A 23,320-nucleotide genomic window follows, 5' to 3' on the forward strand; every position below is an offset into this window, starting at 1 on the left:
GGATTTTTTTAAATGCAGTAGAACACATAGTGTGCCAAGTTAAGAAATCAAGTAACAAGTTGGTTAAGCATCCTTCAAAGAAAGGGGAAAATTGGAAAACCCTAAAAAGTAACTCAGAGAATATTCCTTTTCTGCACATCCCCAGATGGGACAGATGCTGCATCCTTTGGCTTCACATCTCTTGGATTCTGATCCTTGTCCAAGTGAATGGGAAACTCATCCATTTTGGGGGGGAAGGAAAGGGAGGTATAGGCACCAAGAAACTCTTCCAAACAATTTCTGTCTGCCAAGGAGACCATTTCAAACATCGTTCTCTAGCATAATCCCGTCTGTCACAGCTCTTGTTGATTTACAGAAACCAACTGAATTTTCTGCTTGTGAACAAACAAAAAGGCACACACTGCACAGCGCGATCCGACCTCGAGAAAATTATCATGCGTGTAGGAGTAAATACCCTTCCTCATGACCCCAAAAGTCAATAAGCTCTGTTATGGACAGAAACCTTTAGGTTGTTCATCAGAGCTAGAAATTACCCTTCCATCTGAGCAAGTACAGCAGAATATAGTGTAATTAAACAATACCCAGCTAGAGAAAAGTACATTCTTTTGTGGTAGTTAAACTGAGTCTCTTGAATCAAATCCAGTAATCAAAGCAGGAATCTCTAGATTTAAAAATGAGCATTTTTATATGCTGAGATGAAAAGTCATAATTTTATATTAATCTTGGCTGCGTACCTAGAGTTCACAGAATAATGTGTAACAAGTAGATTAACTTAACTCTCACAAAGGACACACAAATATTCAGGAGAATTTTAGAGTTAACCTTTCATAATGGAAGTGAGTGGTTTCACTGAAAGTTAGTAGGTCTTGGCTTGAGAAAAAAAGTTGTAAAGGGAAAATTAAGATAGAATCATTAGCCAGTCTTTTGTGACTCTGCTTAGAGTCAGCAGCTTCTGAGGGAGCTTGTTTGGGGAAGAAGTTTAACAGTGCCTTAGAAACTGGAGTTATTTTCTGAAGAGAACTGTCTGAGAATTTGGATCTTGATGCTTCAAGCTTTGAGAAAGTTTATATGATTCTCAAGTCTGAAGAAATCTTAGTTTATAAATTAATGGCAAAGTTTTTCTAAATGCCAGCACGGCAGCATTAATCTGGTGTCTGCAAATCAAGCTGGTTTTTGTTTTGTTCAGCGTTGTCAGAAGCAAAGACAGCTGGAATTTGAATTTGTCCAGCAATGATAATGTATGAAGCAGCTTAAAAGGCAGCTTTCCTCCTTGCCACTGTGCTGGCCTCGGTAACAATTGTATTCTTGCACAATTTCTCAGTTGGCTGGGAGTAAAGGGCCTTTGGAGGAGGACACAGTGGTCCTATCCATGCTGAGTTTCTTAGATAATTTGAAACTGCTTTCAGGCGTAGTCAGCTCAGGACATACTTTTGCTATCATTGCTAACCTCTAGCGATAAGAAAACGTGATGCAATCGATTGTACTGACCGGTGACACAGAATTATCTGAACAACCCTTGCAGGGTTAAATTGTTCCCCAAACTCTTGGTGACACGGTGTAAACCAGACGATTGCCAGGACAGTATGTACAGATAGCAAAGCACCCCTTCCATAGCCATAATCGCTGCTTGAGCCTCACCCTGTTTCTCTGCAGTGCGGGTAGGAATTGTCATAGGAGACAATGGGATGTGTTGCTAAAGGAAGGGTTCCAGCTTTGAACTGAGTCACTGGTATGTTAATTACTTACATGAGGATAGGGCAGGATTTGGATCACATAGTGACAAGCACTGATTTACAAGAGGAAAGTGTGGTGCTAAGCCAACCCACACAGCAAATGTAGAAAGCTGCAGCGAAACCCTGGTCCTGTACTGTGGAGTGATATTGTTTGGTATTCTTGGCCAGGCAGGGAGAAGAGAGTAAAATCTGGATTATCCTGTTTAAAAGCGGGTTCCTATATTTATTCTAACTAACCGCTGCACGTAGGTACTTTATGGCAATAAATTAATGCCAGTAAAATGATTTGTGATCTTCGGATACAGGATTACTGCAGAGGTGTGAAGTAAGAGCATTCATCAGACATTGGAAATAATGACAAGAAAAGCCATTTTTGGGTAGAAGTTAAGCAGCAGTGATTCTTGGTGTTGTTTTTATCCCATATGATATCAAAATTTCTTTCTCTTATGAAATACATACTTACCCCTCAAAGGAGGTAATTAATTTACAATCACCCAGGTAAAAACTAGAAGTGTAGTCTCCACCTGATCTCTGAGCCCTCTAGAATACCACGAGAAACAGAAAGGCATTCAGAAGGTAGTGTATTCCCTCTGCATTAGACACCCATGTTGTGCCCCAGAGCTGCCACCTCCATCAAAGAGGGGGCCCAGACAGCTGACTTACACTAGACACCTAGCTTTTAGCTGGATGCAGACAGATAAAATGGATTTCACCCTCAGAAAGCAATTTTGATGTACTAGAAGTGCAAAACCTTACCATAAACCAGATTGTAGCAGAGCACTTAAATCCCAGCCACTAGATGAAGATGTTTACCATCGTTCCTCAGTGTTGCTGGCTTATGAAGACAACTTCAAAAGATTGCTAATTAATACCTCTTGAATGAACAGTTTGAATCCAGTTCAGAATGCCTTCTTACAACAGTTTTACCACTCATATCTTTGTGGTCACCTTTTTAACTCTCTTTACCCACACAAAAATAAGGTGCTTGCATTGAACTGTTGTATTCACCCAAATGAGTGATCAGTGTCAGCTTTGCAGGTAAGAAAAAGGATGTTTTCCATAGGGTGGTCACTGATGGAGTCTCATGGGACATGGACACCTTTGTATGCCCATGACTTGTGCAATGGGTGACAGTGGCTGAAATGTTGGGCCCCTGTGAAATCAGCTAGAAATTTGTCCTAGCAAATTCAATTTGCAGAATTTTGCAAGAGCCCTTTTTCAAGGTTGAGAGTAGTTTTGCCTTGGCTCCAGATTTTTTGGGGTAACCCCATTCATTAGCAAGGAGGAACAAAAGTAAACAGAGGCAGGCACGAGTGTATTGACTGTGATTTAAGAAACACTACACTTGCCAGAGGCACTTACTGGGAGGTATATAGAAATCTAACAACTTTACCAGAAGGAAGCCAGTGGCTTTGTTTAGGTTTCCATGAACACTTTCACAAACATAAGACACAGTTTGTTATCCTCAATTTTTTCTTATTCTCTTTTTTGTGTGTGTGTGGTTTTGTCTCTTTATTAGGCCTGGAAATCTCATGGGATGGAGACAGTTTTGTGGAAGTCATGGCTGCACCGCATCTGAAAGGCAAACTCTGTGGTCTGTGTGGCAATTACAACGGGCACAAGAGAGATGACCTGATTGGAGGGGATGGGAATTTTAAGTTTGACGTGGATGACTTTGCCGAATCCTGGCGTGTGGAGTCCAACGAGTTCTGCAGCCGCCCACAGAGAAAACCTGTGCCTGACCTCTGTCACGGGACAGTCAGGGTGAAACTCCGAGCTCACCGCGAATGCCAGAAGCTCAAAGCGTGGGAGTTTCAGGGCTGTCATTCAACGGTGGATTATACCACATTTTACCGGTAAGTGTGGCTCTCTATGGAGGGAGATAGTAAGTTACTGTATGAGGAGAAAAACCACACAGCGGGCCCAATTTCAATAACATTTGAGCACATGCTTTGAGCTGCTTTTGCTAAGAATTAACATACAGGCTTAGAGTTACATTATGATGAACTTTTCTGAGTTAGGAATCAGAAGATGGCCCTGAGCTAATAAAGACCTGAACAGCCAGCAGTGAGAAAGGCAGGCAGGCTTGTGATCACCTAGAGAAAAACTACTTTTGGAGACTGAGGAGAGAGAGGGAAGAGACTTCAAAACATTTTGGTAAGTTCTTTCTGATTTCAAAGTCAGCTGTAAAGTTGAGGCTGACTTTATTTGCCATTGCTTGTGGTCCAAAGACGTGTGTCTTCCCAGAAGCGTTTTGAAAATCACTTTATTAGAGCAGAGATATTGAATATTACTAGTGCCTCTTGGATGGCATGGTTTGTGGGTTGAGAGTTTGAAAGGAGAGAGTTAACAAAAATTTCAGTGCCCATCTTGCCCTGGGAGCAAAGGAAGACAGATGATCTAGAAGCCTTGTCTGAGTGAATTATTTAACATTTTTTATCTTTAAAATACTTCCAGTCTAAACCACAGAGACATCATTTCTGTTCTTTAATTGGCATGAGTTTATTTGCCCCTCACTCAGTAAGTAAAATTGGCTTTTCTTTTGATTGCCTGACATAAAAGATAAAAGCAAGTTGAGTCACAGTTGTATGATGGTGGATGGAGCTGCCTGATCTCTGAGCTCCCAGCTTTCCCCACTTGTGCACATCCGCTGAACCACTGGGCTTATTAGGAAAAGCTTTCTAAAATGACTCCATTTCCCTTATGAATTGCCTTTCCTCTTCTTTTAAAATGAGACAGAAAGACTTTTATCTACCCCAGCAAAATACATCTGGGACTGGGAAATGCTAGAAGAAGACACACAGCTTGTCTTGTAGTCTTATGTGCTTCTGCATTCAGTTTGGTATAGTGTGTCCTCATGCTATGAGCCTGGCAAAGAGTGCAGAGAGCACTAGAGATGCTAACACACACGTACAGGGTCTGTTGAATGCATTTCAGCAACATTCCCATCTCACTTCCATCGTCCTGTAAAGGTAAGTGATGACAATGCAAATGGAAAACAGGCACAGAGAGATTTGTTTCATTTTGCAGTGGATTTTTTGTCCCCTTTTTAAAGTAGCTCATGATTAATTTAGTGCAATGCACTTCCTGACACCACAGCGGAAAATGATTTATATTTTGGCTACAGCAGCCAGAAAAAAAATCTCTACATGGTTGCACACAAGAATTACCATAAAGAATTTCTGTTCCTTTAAAATAATGTCTTCTATTTGTCCTGGAAATACAATGAAATCAAGCAAGTATTTGATTTGATTTGATTATGTTCTTTTGTAGAAAATCCTGTTTTTCCCTAGGGAAAAACTTTATGTTGAAATGACCATCATATTCTGTCAGAAGTAGCTGTTCTTTTGTTTCCATTTAGATGTTGCCAGCTGTTAGAATGCTCAGCTCCCAATACAGGAATCAAAGACAAAATATAAATGAAAATTAAATAATGGTATTTAGTAGAACGTTGCATCTTGATAGAAACTGACAAAGTTGTAGCAAGCAATTTATTCAGTGACCATGACTATTTTCACAGTAGGAAATTCCCATAAGGAGGTAATGATTATGGGACAAACATTCAAGAAAGTTCTGTGAACTTTCTAATATAAATCTTTGCATATATAAATAGAACTGTTTGTGTGTGTATATATATATATATGTATAAATACGAGTGCTTAAGAGATTTGCATTTTTCATGATTTTTTTTCAAAAAACCCATTGATGGTGATGTACTTTTGCAGAAAATTTGTTACCATTTAAAGAAATTAAAATTAACCTTCACAGCTTTTTACTGAAGGCTTTTAGAAAAGCATGTTTAGTCAATGTTTTCTAATTTCATGCTAGATTTAACACCGTTTTTTCCAGTTTTGCTTTTCTGACTATGAACAAGCTCCTAGCAGTAAGAGAAGTCAAGAGGCAGAATGGTAGAGTCAGGTTCTTTCATTTTGCTATTCATCTCCTCTTTGAATTGAATAGCTTCTCAGTTTTTACCCGCCAACATTAAGTATTATGGAATTTTTCTATTTGAAATACTGCATTCTCAAGAGTTAATCTTTTTGGTCATTCTTACCTATATTATCAACATTGCCTCATTTTCATTATGCTGCTCTGGTAGTGACCTGTTCTTAATAAGAATCCTCAGAAACAGAAATAAACTCAGCAGAAACATTACGAATTATGGTGTGTTTTCTCCAAACACCAAAAAAAGGCAGCAAACAATGCATTGCAAACATTTGTCTGACATTGTGTTACTGAGGAGATTTCTGTGAAGACATCTCAAATTCATTTTAAGTCTCATTCTTTTTACAGCTGTAATTTCTCCTTTTGTTGACCATCCAAAAACATATATGACAAGATTGTAATGATTGTTAGGTGAAAAGGATATGGTTAAAGTTTTAAAGACTAGAGATCTAGCTGCATGGTTGTGGGGTGAAGAACAGCCAAGTCCTGAGCTTGACCTTGACAGATCTATGATGCCTTAGGAGAAATGTTTGTGCACCTTACCGTTACCCCTTTTTTTGATGTTGTGATTTTGGTGACTCGTGTTGCTTTGCAAAGCATGTGGTAGAGGAAAGCACAATGTAAGTGCACAAGAAAGGATTTTGAAATAGTCCAGACTGCAAACTAACAATTTTAGCATCTAATTTTATACCACTCTCTTAATTCTTTGTTTTGTAACTATACACGTTTTATGAGCTTTTAATTGTGGTTTGTTTTGTTTAGTTTTGGGTTGGTATTTTTTGTTTGTCTTTAATGCATTGCTAGTTCTTCAGTACTCATGAGTAACACTCTAAAAATAACCCTCAAAGTTGAACTTTAGGGAGGCAAGTTCATTAAGCAGGGAAACTATTTTGAATTTCCAGGAGATTTTGGTGAAGTCTGGGTGAAGAAGAGATTAGCAGTGACAGCCATCAGCATTGCCAGTTGTCTATTTTGATATTTTAACATGGTTAAGTGTCCTGGTTTAGTCCTTGTCAAAACGAAGAGAAAAAGTTACCAGGGTTACTCAGTAGGAAGTTTTTAGAGGGGATACTTTGACTGTGTATGCAATAAAGCTTGCACTCAGACTCCTGAAGCTGCTCTTGAGTATAAGCAACACTAAAAATAGGTGATACCATCTGAATTTCTCATGCTGCTGTTACCAGAAAAAGCTCTATCATGGTATCAAGAAATATTACAGTACTATTTAAGCTCTTGGATGAGGATTTGGGGAGCTTAGGGGACTTTAGGAAGAAGAGGACTTTCTGTGCTCACCAACCCCTACCTCATGTATGATCTCATTGTATATCTTTGAGCTGTGCTGGAGCAGGGGGCTGGAAGTGAGGCCAGGGAGCAACATGACGTGGGGGGCAGGTCCCCAGCATGGGGGTGCATGCCTTCTTTGCTTGGCCATGGCTGACGCCTCTCGGGTGCCTCCTTGGGAGGCACAGGAGCAGGCAGCTCCAAACAGGGGTGTGGGGACTGCAATGAGAGAGGCACAGCAAGGCTGCTCGATACAGGGGTAAGTTGGGCTGCAGGAGATGCTGTAAAGGAAGGCACAGGACTAATACTCCTAGTAACACCTGCCCTTATCAGCATCCATGACTTTCTAGTAGTTCTTTTTTTTAATAATGTGGTATCACCAGCAGATTTGGAATGTGATGTCAACCTGATATCAGTGTATCACCCATCTCTAATACATCCGCTCAGCAGCTGAGTTCATAAATGACTAGTTAGACATTGCTCAAGACTCTCACTGCTGCCATCACTTTGGAAAAACTTTCAATGTCTTGCTTTTGCCATGCAGTACATTTCCCCATTTGAGATTGGAAAGTTTGTGCTCCTAATTATTGAGACAAGTCCTTTTATTGTTATTACTCTTCCAATTATAATAATAATAATAATTATTATTATTATTATTATTATTTTGTTATTGTTGCTATTATTATTATAATGTTTTAACAGATAACAGCACACTAAACAGTCACATTTTTTCTCTTTTGTAATTGTCCCAAGAGGTGTTTTGAGATTGGAAAGTTTGTGCTCCTGATTCTTGAGACAAGTCCTTTTATTGTTATTACTCTTCCTATTATTATTCTAATAATAATATACTTTTGTTATTGTTGCTATTATTACTATAACAGTTTTAACAGACAACAGCATACTAAATAATTAGTCACTCTTTTTCTCTTTTGTAATTGTCCCAAGAGGTGTGTTTACCTCTCATTTGAATTGAGTCATATTCAGTATTTTATGGCACGCAGTAATTAACAAACATTGGAATTGAATCATTCAGTATTTTATGGCACGCAGTAATTAACATAGTAATAGCCTCATTTGTTTGAATCTGTTAATCAAATACATTTAGGAATTGCAAATCTACTTTATTGTAATTCTTGTCTCAAATGTTCCTTGTGACTGTGCTGACATTACTTCGTCTTAGCTCTTGCTTAATCTCTTGCTTTTGCCATGCAGTACATTTCCCCATTTGAGATTGGAAAGTTTGTGCTCCTGATTCTTGAGACAAGTCCTTTTATTGTTATTACTCTTCCTATTATTATTCTAATAATAATATACTTTTGTTATTGTTGCTATTATTACTATAACAGTTTTAACAGACAACAGCATACTAAATAATTAGTCACTCTTTTTCTCTTTTGTAATTGTCCCAAGAGGTGTGTTTACCTCTCAAACATTGGAATTGAATCATTCAGTATTTTATGGCACGCAGTAATTAACATAGTAATAGCCTCATTTGTTTGAATCTGTTAATCAAATACATTTAGGAATTGCAAATCTACTTTATTGTAATTCTTGTCTCAAATGTTCCTTGTGACTGTGCTGACATCACTCCGTCTTAGCTCTTGCTTAATCAGTTAATGACTTTCTATTTCAGTTAACCGATTAACTTTATGCAGTTAACTGCTGCGGTCTTGCAGTTTTTCTAAAAATTTCCACTTAACTGGAGAAAATAATATTGTTTAGAGTTAAAGCATAAATTGCAATGTTGTGTAGTCCATCAACTCCCTGTTACTAAGTTTGACAGATACGTTGTGAATGGCTGCAGAGAGCATGTGAGCCGTAGCATTGCTAAGTTAATTGTGAGCTCTGTTTAGAAGATGGGGACCAAGGGTTTGTGGCTTTGAAGCAGAAGGTTTGAAGGGTTTTTTTCCCTGTTAACAATGATGTCCTACAGCTGTAAAATTCATGTGGTTATGCCCCTATGTTCACTCAGCAGGATGGTGCAAAAGAAATGTAGGCTGAAGAATGACTTCAGAAAAGCCTGTTTCAAGTGTTAAAGGGGTGGGTGGAACTGGGATCTCTGGAGCCCTCTGTTTGTTGCCAAGGGTGCGTATCGCAGTATTCTGCCTGCAAGGTTTTCTGGTCCTGTCACCTGCTCCAGCTGAGGCTGGGCTGCTCCAGGGCTCGTCTGTGGTGTAACCGAAGGGTGGCTGTAGCTCTGATTGCTCAGCAGGGTGACTCCTCTCCTGGCTCCTGCACCAGCCTCCACATCTGTCTTTCCACCCACCCCAGGGCAGAGCTGGCCTGTCTCTCGCCTTCAAGACAAGCCAGCGGTGTTGGCTTGAGAAAAGACATGAATCTGTGGCTGGTCCCCTCGCAGACCTGGCACAGAGCAGGGGTTGTTGCTCCCACTCGCCCTCGTGCTAAGGTAGGAGGGATGTTCCTGTGCCTGCCAGACCGCCTGCCTGAAGCTGGCCCCGAGTCTGGGTACTAGCAGCAGTGTAACCACAACAGAGGGGAGCTCAGGATGAAACAATTTACTCAGCTTCTTGGGCAAATTGTCACTGAGCAGCTGTACGACCCAGGGAGCTTCTGGTTAGAAAGGAATTTAATCATTTTTTAAATAATAATTGTTTGGGTTTTTTTTTAAGCAAATCTCATCAAGACTTGAGTTTCCTATGAGTTAGATGCTCCATTTTCCAGTCTGCTCTGTTCAGCATCTTTGAGTCTTCCATCCATTTGAAGTTACCACTGGAACTTCAATTGCTTGCATTGCTGAGTGCTTAATAATTCCGGCTTTCTGTACAGAAATACTCTGCTTTATATCATTCTACTTATACAAAGTGATCCTTTGCAGATCTGCATTAGAGAAATGCACAAAGGACTAAGCCTAAATGTGTAGGCACTGGGAAAGCCGGTGTTCCCAACCTTTACAAAAGCACTGGTGCTTGGGAACACATTCTCCACACATATCTGGCCAGGCTATCTGCTGCCTTTCCTTTATGCTCCTATACGAATCAACATTATTCCCCATACCACTTCTACATCTCAGCCTGTGCATCTTGTGAAAGGCCTTGATGAACTCGCTGACATCCAGGTAAGAGGCACCATGACTCACACCGCTGGTGACTGACAGTGCTAACAAATGGGAGAAAATGGACTTTGGAGTGTCTGATGCACACTGGGATTTCTAGCAGCAAACATCAAACTTTGCTACCTATGTGCTGATGGTAAAGAGTACTGCAAAAATGCCGCATGTATATATGTGTCTATAGATCACCACTGCTTTAAGCCTCCTCCTTGAAATATTTTTTATCTGATGTAGCCAAGAGTGAGTGCAAGCTGCCAGAAAAATACTGTTTAGATTTAAGGATTAGAAGTTTGGCTTTGGACAAATCGGTTGAGTGGTCAGAAAAGATAAATCTGAAGCCAAGCTGAGCTCAATGATCTGCAGATCATGATTCCTCTTCATCTTTCCCCCATACCTCTGCCCCTGGTGGGTATTTTTCACATAACCAAGCCTCATCCACTTGTGTCTGTTTAGAAAAGTACCTCAGGAATTTGGGGCTAGAAAATGTTCTTCTCTTTCTATCAGTGGTTATTACAGCTGTAAAACATTGAAGCAGTGCCAGAGGATTCACAGATGTCTCCTTTCCTGTTGAGATATTAGGGGGGGTGAGGGTGGAAAGGACTCCAAAATCTGACAAGACTGTGGTGTTGGACAGACACCATTCACCTGCGAGTGTTTGTGGCTTGCTTCCAGCTGAGAAGCGCGTGCTTCCCCGATGACCCACTTTGTTCTTCCCTATATGTTTTTTTTTTTCTAACAAGGAAAGATTTTTTTAATAGGAAAATCAGATGAAGCAGCATAATACTCTGTGATTAAAATCCAGGGAAGTTTCCTTTCCTTCAAAGGATGGCACGTCTGGAATGTGTTTGTTTTGCTTACCTAATTACATGATCACAACCCTACCTGACAGTCTGTTTACAATGAATAAGATGCTGTTTCCTACTGGTTGCAAGTGCAATATGAGGCTTGTTTGCTCTCTTTTCCAGGAAAGAAATCAATTTGTGGTTATCATGCATGAAGATATATAGAGACTTATTACAAAAACCTGCTTCTGCCTAGTAAAACTTCATTTCTTTCTGGTTTATTACCTGGCTCAATGAAATTCAAGTCAGGTGTTTCATAACCAAATACCATCTTCCTCATTGCCCAGTGGCTGACAGATGTGAGACGCGATGTAAACTGTAAGATCAGTTTGACTGAGACAAAGATGATCCAGAAGGTTGGTAGGAACTGTGGGGAAGGGAGGAGAGGGGGAGGCATCTAACAGAAAAGCACAGTACCATAAATGCCCTCCACATTTCTCAATATGGATTGCATTCTCAAAGCTTATTGTTCCTGGGTTACCTTTAACAGAGGTTCGGTAGGGTGGTTTTGTTTGGTTTTTTACAGTGCTTTGGAGTTGTGAGATAAAATCCTGATTCATTAAAGTCAACAGGAATCTTGCCATGTTTGGGTGACAGGTTTTCATCATTGTGGCTGTTCCTGTCCTATGCAGGTTTATTACATTAATCTCTTGCATCAGTTACTAATACTTGGTTAGCCTTCCCACTGTTTTCTGTACCACAGATAATTTAAGAAAGCTTCAGCTGGTTCAGAGACAGCGGGTCTGTTCTTTACTGGGATAGACAAAGCGAAACACATTCAGATTGGGGCTCCCACATCCTGTCTGCTTGCCACTTTTTTCCTAGAGAAAATCTAAGGGGTGGCTTTCTGAGGCAGAAGACCTCATTTGTCTGACCACAGGCAACTGAGAGATCCTTTTTGTGTTTCACTAACTTGAGTTCACTCATGGTTCTTTCTTCTTGGCTGTAAGAAGTTTGTAGAAAAATCCTGCAATGCTAGGTCTGCTGTCCCTCACATTTTTCAAAGCTTATCTAGTAGGCTTTTAAACATGGCCAAGGCATAACTTCTTTAATATAGGCTTCCCCATCTCAAATATCATTATTAAAGCTGCAATATTCAAATGCCACTATTCCACAGTACACGAGTGTGCCCTAGAATTATCATGGCAAAATGCAAACACATCCCTGTTGTATACACTAATAAATATTTTTGAAAAGGGCCTTTTCACATTCTGGAAAAACACCCTTGATGTTTCAGCAATATAATACAATGCATAATTTTTAAAAAGAAAAGGAGAGCAGGTGTGGGGAGGAACTGGTAGAAAAGCAGAGTGATATTCTCCCTTGTGGAAATGTTTTAAAAGACTCCACCTGCCATTTGGTGCAACTTGATCCATTCCAAAAACAAAAATACTTGCTACACTGAAATATTCTTTTTATCTGTGGAAATAAGTCCCATTTTTTTGGAGGGATGCTATCAGAAAAGTTGTCAGCGTCATCAGAGGAAACCACCCTATGTCTCTGTCAGGTACCGCAGAATTCTAACTACAGCTGTTACAAAATCCAAGACCTCTATTCGATCTCATTTTAATTAACCTCTAAGACATTTTACAGCAGGGCTTTCTTTGCTAGTTTGTTTTAATTTAATTTTAGCTTTTTATGTTTTAAGCTTTATTGCAGTATTGATTTTAAATCAAGTCCAGAGATGCTTAGCTGATGGTAATACATCTATTTCCGTGAATAAATAATTTAAGAAACCAACCCATCGGATCTCATATTCTGCCTTGGGCAGAGGCTAATACGTGTTGCAAGGAAGAGGAAACCCACCCATACTGTAGCTGGCCAACTGTGCCATGTCATATATGGTGGAGAAACCCCTTTCAGGCCCCTGAGATGATCAGTTTACATCTCATAGCATGAAATTTTAATTACCTTTCCTTTAACATGCATAACTGCAAAGCTACTATATTTCAGCTCCTATTTTAAGCCACCTGCAGTATATCCTGCCTAATTAGACACACAGCAAAGATGAACGAGGGTGTTTATAAGCAGGCAAATGAGATGAATTTGTGGGAAATGTTTTAAAAATAAGCTTAACCTAATCCTCTTGTTATTCTTATGAGTTCATTTACGCTTCTGGCAGGATAACCAGACAAAGCAGGACGTGAGCTGTGACCAGCACAAAAAACTTCTGTAGAAAGTTTGCCTTAGGAAGGTTTTGACAGTTCCAGGCAGCTTATCAAGCTTGCTCTCGCTGTCATTCGAAGAGCTGACTTGCTGCATGCAAGGGGTCTATTCTGGAGACTTTATATGGATTAGATTTAATGGATAGATTTCTTGTGGGTGTTTTTAATAGCTGACGGTTTTTCCATCAGTTTTGCTGTTGTTTTCCTAAATCTCCCAGGGCATCCAAAAATTCTGGGTCTTCGAGATCTCCAGGGACTTTTGCATTATGTCAGCTTTTTAGTAGCTATCTCTGGTATAAAGTCACAATCTGGGGTAAAGGCAAATCAGCTCCTCTCCTGTCTGTCCCCGTAAAGGCTTGCCGTATCAATAGAATCACAGAATGGTTTGGGTTAGAAGGGACCTTAAAGATCATCTAGTTCCAACCCCCCTGCCATCAGCAGGGACACCTTCCACTAGACCAGGTTGCTCAAAGCCTCATCCAACCTGGCCTTAAACACTTCCAGGGAGGAGCAACCACAGCTTCTCTGGGCAACCTGTTCCAGTGTCTCACCACCCTCACAGTGAAGAACTTCTTCCTAAGATAGGCACGTGAAGGTCCCATATGCCACACTTGCCCTCTCAAGTGTGCAAAGTGCTAGTGTGTAAAGCAATTAACTTCTGTTAATTACTCAAGCCTCGTTTTTCCTTCAGTCTTCACAGCACATGAAGGAATCAGCACCTCCCATTACCGGTGATTTACAAACGAGCAAACAAGCTCTTTCGGGGGGGCCAGTGCTGCTGCTATTTAACCTGCAAAATGTTCGTTCCCTTGGCAGTGGAGCACTGAGAGCAAGAGCAGATCTAACACCGGGTGCTGGCAATGTGATGAGAGGCAGGCACATCCCTCCTTTACCTGTGAGCACATGGGTCCTATATAGCTGTAAGTGGCAAGGCCGGTGCTGATGAGGGCTTGGGGCATGACAGCAAAAGCTCGTGACCCCTCATGGCAAATCTTGGCGTCTGAGGATTATTGTACCCTAGGGCGTCACAGCACCAGAGCAAAGAGCAGATTCATGGGAAGTAAGGCAACAATGGGTGGAGGTACTTGTGGTAGTACAGGAATATGTATTTATCCATCTCAAATATTTACCATCACAATATCTAATCTTCTGTAAGATGCACGGCACAGGCTGGGTGCATGGATGTGTGTGTCAGGTTCAACCACCCTTTAAACTGGTGAGACATCACTTAGAAACACATATGTGTGGCTCTGCTCTCATAATTAACTCTATCTCTGGTGGACTTGTCAGAGCAGGCATAGACATGCTAACATGGTGAGGTCTTAAGACTGGAGATTGCCAGTGCTGTCCTGGAGCAGGGGTAGAACTAAAATGCCACTGTATCCAAAATACAACATAAACAGTCTCTTCCTCACCCAAAGGGAGCGGTAGGGTTATATTTTCACCCAAATGGAGGGCTCTGCATATGTGAGAGCAGGTGCTGTGATTTCACCTCTTCATCATGATATACAGAGGATGAGAGCATTTAAGTCTCTCCCTGACTCCCCACTTAAGCCAATTGAAATTAAAATTGGTGGAGAATGTGCTGGGAATACTGAAGGGAGTTGGAGCCATATGTTTTCTTGCATTCCTGGATACTCCTACAACTAACATTCTGTTTATATAATATTCCTGAAACATAAAAGCTAAAATAAATCCAGCATGTGAAAATTAATAACAAGTAATTTCTCTTATGATCAGTCCAGAGGAAGCTGTCGTAAGTGTGAAGGTATTCAGACAGCTGATTTTTGTACATCAGCTCTCAAGTGAGGTATGTGGTTTACAGTTAGTGAGTGCTTAAGGTTGTGTAGTCTATGAGTACATGAAGTAAGAGGCTGTTGAGGATGGTGGATACCATGGCAACAAGGAAGAAGTTTACAAAGTTCATTTCCTAAGTGCTCCTTCTTAGCACTTTACATTTTCAAATTGCAGTGTAAACATTTAATTCTCACTGCACCCTGGTTTAAAGTTGTTGAAATGAAGAAAGAGTACTTTGCTGTGCAGGAAGCCAAGTGCAGATTTGAGATTAAAATGTGAAAGTGCTTGGTTCCTGGCCTCAAGCTCAAGTCCTTTTGATGGGATTTAAGAGGTTTCACATGCACAAGAAGTGCATTGTCTTCTTTTTGTCAAAGCACAATTTCTTCTCAAACTTTCAGAAGAAAATGTTGCTAATCTTTTTAGGAAGGTACTAAATCTTCTCAGCTTAGTTAGATGACACCCTCATAATACTCCATGCAGCAATGTGTCTTTGGCAAGTAAGAACCTTGAAACAAGTCAAAACCTAGTAACGGATTGAGGCATAGACTCTAAAAGACTTGATTTTGAAGCAGGAAGAGTTGATAGACACAAAAACCACCATACTCTGTTTTCAGATATCTGGGATTTCGCTGAGGTCTGAAAGCCCATTTTTGTCGTTCTGCTCATCTGTCTGTCTACGTGGTTCTTCTCTGTTGTACTGATTTCTCAGCCCGTTGTTCATGAAATAAGATTCCATACTCTCTGAAGGGATATTTTGCATCATGGCAAGGTGATGACATAGATCATAGATGTCCTCAAAGGGTGATGTAAACTTTCAGTGATTTCAAGATTTGCTCTGGGTACAGAAAGCTTTTTCAGAAAAGGATTATAGACTGCATGGCGTGAGGAATAAACTTCTTGACATTTTTTCCAAAGGCAAAGATGGTATCCTGACAATATAGAGAATGATCACCAAGATACCACTTGAAGGGGTTGAAGGTTGCTCTGTAATCAGAGAAGAACTACACAGATCCCATGAATAAGTGGCTATTTTATCTGCCATTGAGGTTGTTAACATGCCCTCAGATTCTATACATTAATTAGACTGTATTTTGTCAACATCTGAAATACCTTGTTCCCACTATTTGCATCACGATTCCTCAGTTTACAGAAGGCCCAGATCTTAACTGCAACCATTAGCAGCAAATATCTGATTTCAATAATACCTACAAGCACAAAATTAAAATACAGTACACAGACGTTTCAGCCCATCAGTAAGGGGATATTTGGTTCATCTTCCAGCTGTACTTTAACTCATCTGTACTGATCTCCAGATAGTTTGCCTCTCTGGTTGGTTTGATCTCTAGACAGTCAATTTCAAACTGGTGTTCATCCATCCCCTGCAGATGAAGAACACAACAGCCACCTGTGGAAAGTGTACTCTGCATGGCTGGGTGAGATCACACAAAACACGGTGGCAGAGAGGCAAGAGAACAAACTATTCCAGCACGGTATTCTCTCTTGAGCCTGTGCTTTCTCCCAAGACATCTAGACTGCTGCCTGACTTGACATAATCTATTCCAAGCCAGAGCCTGTGTTACAGGGTAGCCAAGCGATATCCCTGGCCCAGATTCCCATCTGGGAATTCTGAAGAATTCACACTGCATGGTTCTCTTTATCAGCTGCATGCAAACTGTGTGCTGTCTCATAGCCCCCAGAATTTCCTTCACCTGTCTCTTTTATTTCACTTTGTCTCTCAGTGCTGTTCATATTTCTTTCCAAATGATAAAGTACTTGGCCAGGAATGCTTTCTAGTTACGGAATTCCACAGGGATTTTTGTCAACATTCCCCATGTATCTAACAGTTTTATATGGGCAGAGGAAATTTAACTGTGGTACCGGAAAGAATAACTCTTGTGACATAGAAAGTTGCTATTTATTATCTTCATCACCCTTGCAGCAGATGCAGGCAATGGGTTCAAAACCACGCCAAGGTTAAAGATCCTATGTACACACTCAGAGGATTGTTGGTGGAATATGTTTTAGTTCCATAACTGTGATGGGCCAGGTTGACAGTGGTCTATGCAGAATGTTTAAAAGCTTTTCCATATGACTTAGGAAGTCAGGAGTTGACAAATTTCCTCAGTGTTTGTAATTAAAACCCAGAAGAAGATATTAAACAGTTACTGGTTTCTATGTTGTGGTCAATATTAAGATTTATTGACTTGAGAACCAATATTGACTTAGAGGAAACTAAGCTTGATTTTTCCCCTAAGGCCTACCAAGTCCGGTTGTTGACTGAAAACAGAAGGTTGCATGGTATAGACATCCAATAACAACCTTTTGCAAAGATAGGAACTTGTTTCTTTGACTTTCAGAATGACTCCAAAGTTTGCTATAATATTTGTTACAGCTCTTTACAGAAAACAGCATTGAGACTTCTAATTGTGGATGTGCCCCTTTGGCAAACAATTGTTGGGGTTATGTAGAGTGCATGAAAATGCTGGATTGGTAGCCTAAGGGAGGGGGTGTTGAGTGGGTACAATATGAACAGCAGTAATAGGAGCTCCTTATGGTGTCCTACTATTATGTTTCCATCTCAGGCTGTGACAGCTCAGCTTGCCAAAGTCCATGGTTGATATCACCTCTGTATCTGTCCAGTCCTTGACTATGAGAATTACTGCAAGCAATGTGGTGACTTTTGTGACATGGACTCCTTCTTGCTGAGAAGCAAGAAAACACAGCTGAACTCATTCCAGGTCACCACTGCTCTTGCTTTTGTGTTGTTAGAAGTTTTATAATTTAAAAACATCAGGTGCCTGAAGAGAAGAGAGTTTGAGCCAGGAAAGTCAGATATCAGAGCCTGATCTCATAAACCAACATATTACGTGACTATCACTCCTACATATACAGCATATGTATTTTTGCCTGCTTCTGGCTGTTGCTTGAATTATATACATTGCTAAAGATCTGAACCCTGCTATTTTTTTAACAATGTCTATGAAATTAATCTCTTGCAGATGCTGGCTCGAGGTTGGCAGCATCCTTAATTTTCAAGCTTAAGGTACTAATAAAATTCTTAAGTCTGCTTTCCATTCAGATGTGAGAAAGCCCTCCAGTTTGACATGAACCAACTCTTTGATTCATCTTTTGTTGAGTGGCAAGAGCGGGGCCAGTTCAGCTTTCAGGGCTCTAGACAGAATTGTGTTTCACAAAGTAGCCCAATAACCCATTCAACAGTTAGACCCAGAGAAGTAGTTTAGCCAGGCGTTTTTGACGGCTCCCTTCCTTGGCAGCTTGGAGCCTGTCAAATTACATGGTCAGACCAAATTTAGGCTTCTTGGTGGCTCAGCAAAAGGATTGTGTTGTGAGCTGAGTGTGGAATGACCAAGAGAGGATTACTATGCTTATGTGCAATAGGAACAGAAACAATTTTTTGTGATATTGTGTGTCAACTGCAAGAAAACCAGCTTTATCTTAAGATTAATGGTATTCCTGAAAGCTGGTAAAGAGACATGTGGTTTAGTTTTCAAGGCTTGTATTGGTTTTGTCCTCCTGTCTTGTAGCATCCACTGCCTGCTTTGAATGGGAACGTTCTGCAAGCGCAGCAATGCCTTACGTCCTTTTGGCTCAGGAAAATGCATTATGCCCTGGTAGCTAGTGTTTTCAGAAAACACTAATAACTTCATACAGAGTCTACTAGAAGCCAGTTGCCTCAATGTTAAAATTTTTTAGTGTTCCCTTACATACCTTGTAAACATGAATGTTGGCTTTCTGTGCAGTAATCCAAATGAAAGTGTGAAAGAAAAAAAAAAAATAATATATATAGGGTTTTTTGGTTGTTGTTGACCCTTTGTTTTCCCCTTTTGTAGTACAGGTGTGACAGTGATGGAGGAACACATTTACAGGGCTATGGGGCTGCTGGGAAAAAATGATCCCTCCCAGGGCTGTTCACAATGTGAATCATTAGCCTGACTGTAACAATAAATACCACCACAGAGAACATACAAGGATTTATCCAAAGGTCACATCCACCCAGAAGGTTTCTCTGCTGAAAGAAGCTCGCAGCTGTGTTAAGATTAAAGAATGTAAGAGAACCATAACGTGTGTGATATTTTCATTCTGAGTAAAATATGAGCTGTTTGTCTAACAGCCCCAGCTGAGGGATGCTAGTGTCAAACTGCCTTGGGGCTGTCATATATATTTCCAGTGGGTTTTTAGTGTTCAGGAATAATCTCCTCTTTGATGCATTTATCTGACACATCCTAAGCTCCTGCAATGCCCAGGAGAAGATCTTCCCCCTGCTATTCTGAGAACTTTGATAGTCACTCAGAAAAGGGAAGCATAATGGGAACAGCACAGACAAATGACTGAGGTCAAAGTTGTGTCCCAAAACTAGAAGTAGCCCGAATGAATCACTCCTCCTCACTTGAGTGTACTTAATGTGGTGGGCTTGACTGTGATGTGATAAGCATTTTATCTGCAACAGCCACCTACTTGGATAAATGGTTGCTGTTGGGCTTCAGTGAAAACCCTTGAGTAAGGTTTTTATGCATGCTTATAAGGACGCAGTCGTGTAGTTCAGTGTGTGACAACATCTCTATGGCTGATCTTGGTAACCTGCTTCTCCTTTCATTGGTAATATTTTTAAATGAGGAATAGCATCATAAGTTTAATGCTGACTTAGTCAGAGAAGCAAGAATTTTGCCTTTAGTGGCATAGGGTGCCACTGTAGCCCATGGTTGCATGATGTCGCTCTTCTTTCTAGCAGATAGCATGGGTTTTCTCCTCCCCTACCAATAGTGGACCTGGCTCTCTGAGCAGGTCACCTCATGCTTTCAAGGCCGTGCGCTGGCATTCTAAATGGTGGCAGTCCCCAGTAGATGCTGTGGAAAAATGCTGTGGTGGCAGAGAGGGACCTGGAGAGTTGCTGTACTGAATGTTCCTCGGGAAGCAATTGTGGTTATTGTTGCATCTGTGGACAGTAAATAAATTAATCTTCTGACATTTGTGTTGCATAAAACACCAGAGAAAAACCATGAGAAAGTTTAATGTAATTTTAATTGCCCTTTGTCATTTCCTACCCACAAGTAATTGAATTCTTTATCAGAAGACTCCACATTGGAGGTGCACATGTGGTGGATGTAAGGGAGAGAAGATCTCCTCTTGGATTTCCATTGTGAGTTGATTTTTCTGAAAACACTCAGTGGCATGTTTTTGCTCTGTATTTTAGAGAAGCTTCAAGTGATCGCCTCATTAGAAGTGGACCCTACTGGGTACTACAAAACAGATTATAGGCAAATATTTTGACAGACCAGCAAGAACTCTTTAGCAGCCAATTAGCAGGTTATGTATCTACAACCAGGGGGATTAGAAGTGACCTTCAGACTGACAACTCTCTCAGCAATGTAGCCATGTGGTTGTTTGGATCACCTCTGAATGGGCTTTCTGTCTCTGTGAGTCCACATGGTTCTTGTGTTGGCTTGATCTGGAGAGTCACATAAATGAATCTGGGTTGTTATAAGAGGTGGGTTTCCATGTGTGATAGCCTTCAAATATGGAAAGCTGCCATGGAACATAAGATGAGGAAAGAGGAAAACACCTGGGGCTGAACTGGTGTCATATTCCTATTTTACTTACAAAAACCATGAGTCTATATCCAAATTGAACAAGATAAAATACCTTAGATCTGTTGTTTTAGCTTGCTCAGAGCTCCTAGAAGACCTCAGTCAAAGCAGAGCACACAGCTTTCGGCAGAAAACCCAGAGTTTTTTTGTTGGGATATTTTTTTCCTTGTTTAATGCAAAGGTGATCCAGTCCTAATGAAGGAGAGCAATACCCACATTAATGCAATATTTCTCTCTGTTATTATGACAGTAAATAGAAAACCTGCAAGCAGTGTGGAGGTATACCCAGCTGTAGCCCAGTTAGATACAAGAGAAGACCAGCATCCCATTGCAAGGAAGTAATCCCTTTCCTTCAGGTGGCCAAGTGCTTTCATTTTGAATCTCCAAAGTTTTTTAGTAAGCATAATTTTTTTTGACACCTTCAGGAGGTAGCTGGTGTTTTGGACCTGGGTGAATGGGAGATGTGAGGCTTGGTCCCAGCTCTGCCCTGTGTCACACAAACCAGCCCAGGGATACCTCAGTCAAAGTCTTAAAATAAGAGTATGCAAGATAAAGTCTCCAAAGTCAGAGTGAACTCTCTAAATGGTTGTCAAGTGCTACTGTAAGGTCTGTCAAACTCCACCAACCTTATGGCGCAGGTGGGTTATCGACTGTGCAGAATGTGGGTAGCCATTTAAACCACTTCTATGCCCATCAGTGCAGAACTTTGCAGATGCAGACATTGTACCAAAGGCTGAAAACATGTGCCTGAACCACCCAGGGAAAAAAATACTTTAAAATTTATTTTGGATCTCTTTTATTCATCCACCCTTCTTTGTCTCTTTCTGGTACTCTAGCTCTATTGATGCATGCTTGCAAAAGAAAAACCATAACAAAATCTCTCTGTAGAAAGAGATTTTGAAGCAATGACCTTCTTTTGAACTTTACATCATGGTATCCATTGGCCGTCATGCTTGGAGCTTGAAATTTCCTGACAGCTTATCCATTGGCTCAGCACTGGGGTTTTCACTTTGTCTTCATTGCCCAATTAGTGGGCAGAGAGCAGAAATGTGCTTGTGGAGGAACTTGCTCTGCTGGGTTTAGGTCTCCAATGACCCTAACAGCTTTGCTAACGTCAATGTTCTCTGTTGAGCTTGTGGCAGCGTTGCAGGGAACTGTGTTTTATGGAAGACAAGTTGGAGAGGCAGACTGGAGAGGTTAGATTTGGCACCTTTTTTCAGTTTTTTGATGACTGGAGTGGTGAGGTTAGCACCAGATTTCAAAGCCCCTATGAGCTAGGGACAGAGTCCAGTGCTGAGGGCAGCAGCTGGGCTCTTGATCCACAACTCACAAGTGCAAGGTATTTGCTACTTAGCTGATCTCTGGTGTTTTCTAACTCCCATGCTGTGCAATTCCCATGATGGTTGGAAACTGCAATAAAAGTGGATTTAGAATGAAAAGGTTCAGCTCTGCCATGTGGTCTTTTAGCGTGCCATAGGTTTTCCTAGGTAGGTTTCTGGGAAAAGTGCTGCTCCAGGGGCCAGAGCTGTTTGCTTTGTGACATAGGAATTTGCAGAATATGAAGCGGTTGGAAGTTCCTTGATGGTAAGGCCGTGAGTGTGACTGACAATGCAAGTGAGATACTTAAATGGATAAACTTATTTTTACTGTTGCTGTGTAAATTGATGTCTTTAGAGGGACTGTCCCTTTGTGGTGCAGTACATGCAGAGAGCTAGGGTCATGTATTGCCAGTTGTTACTGGCTCCAGGAGATGCTCTCAGTACAAGCCCGTGGCATGGCAATTCCTATAGTTCTCCTCCACTTGACACCTGCTCGGGGTCAGACCTTAATGGCACAGTTTTCATCTGTCTCACTGCAGGTGAGATGATTTTCTTGAGGCCACCCCAGGAAATTGTACATGCAAGTTTACATGTCTATTCAGGATTAAGAGAAGTGTGTTTTAAGCCTTGTCTAGAGTGCTGTGCAACTGCGTGCAATGAATCATGGGGCCTGCGACTTCTGCTGCATAAAACAGTATTTTGTTTGGTAATGCAATAATATTAACAATATTTTTAAATAATTATAACAGTAAAGAAGTGTTGCTCCTAGTCAAGTTCTTCTTTTCAGTCTTTAACCTGATATTTTCCTATTTGTTTCATAAATGGAAAAACATCTCTGGGTCACTTTATTGCACGGAAAACAGGAAAAAGAAAGTATGTGCTGCGATTGTCATCATGACTGATGGGGTCTCGTCAGTTTAACAGATTTTTCACAAAGTTACTGGAAAACTGCTGCTGGTTTATTTCAGATTATAATATGGGACAGCCCTTGTTTCTTCTGTTGTCAAGACAAACTCTCCATTTTGAATGTCACCCCTCATGACCCCATTTTTGACAGGGATAGCTCAGGCCTGATTAATCTAAAGTGATGCAACCAAGACCTTGGGCCAAGAGAGCATAAGTCTAGAAAATCTGGTAAATACTGGACAAGTAATATGACAATAGTGACGAGGCAGGGGCATCGTCCACCTCTGCGCATATTCCCCACTGCTTTTGGAAGTCAGACTGTGTGCTCTGCTTGCCCTTGCAGAGAGTTGGGATTTGGAAAGGTCAGATAGCACATGTCTGCACTGCTCCAGGCAGCATTAGAGGAAGCCCTAGGAAGCATGTGTATCTCAGAAACACAATTTATGTATCGCTCTGTGGTCACAGGGTGTGGTCTGTACATTTTGTTCATCCTCAGGAATGCACTGGAAGTTAAAATAAAAAATTAGAGACGTGCTCTGCCTACCATTCAGAGCTGTCTGAGGTGTGGGCTCCATAGTGATGAAGCACCTTGCTAGGCAGAGTGATGGGGAGGATGGAAAGTGGGATCAGAGTCAGCTCTGTTATTCTTCTCCTGC

General features: G+C 40.9%; 1 protein-coding gene across 1 annotated transcript in view; it reads left to right on the forward strand.

The window, feature by feature from the left end:
• Positions 1 to 23,320, forward strand: part of BMPER (BMP binding endothelial regulator) — a 70,425-nt gene that overhangs the window by 20,969 nt on the left and 26,136 nt on the right. The window contains exon 6 of the mRNA XM_010173595.2: positions 3,253 to 3,589. Coding sequence (XP_010171897.1) covers positions 3,253 to 3,589 — 337 coding nt within the window. The remainder of the gene's footprint in view (positions 1 to 3,252; positions 3,590 to 23,320) is intronic.

This window comes from Antrostomus carolinensis, unplaced genomic scaffold, assembly GCF_000700745.2.
Source record: "Antrostomus carolinensis isolate BGI_N321 unplaced genomic scaffold, ASM70074v2 scaffold23518, whole genome shotgun sequence".
Taxonomy (NCBI): Eukaryota; Metazoa; Chordata; class Aves; order Caprimulgiformes; family Caprimulgidae; genus Antrostomus; species Antrostomus carolinensis.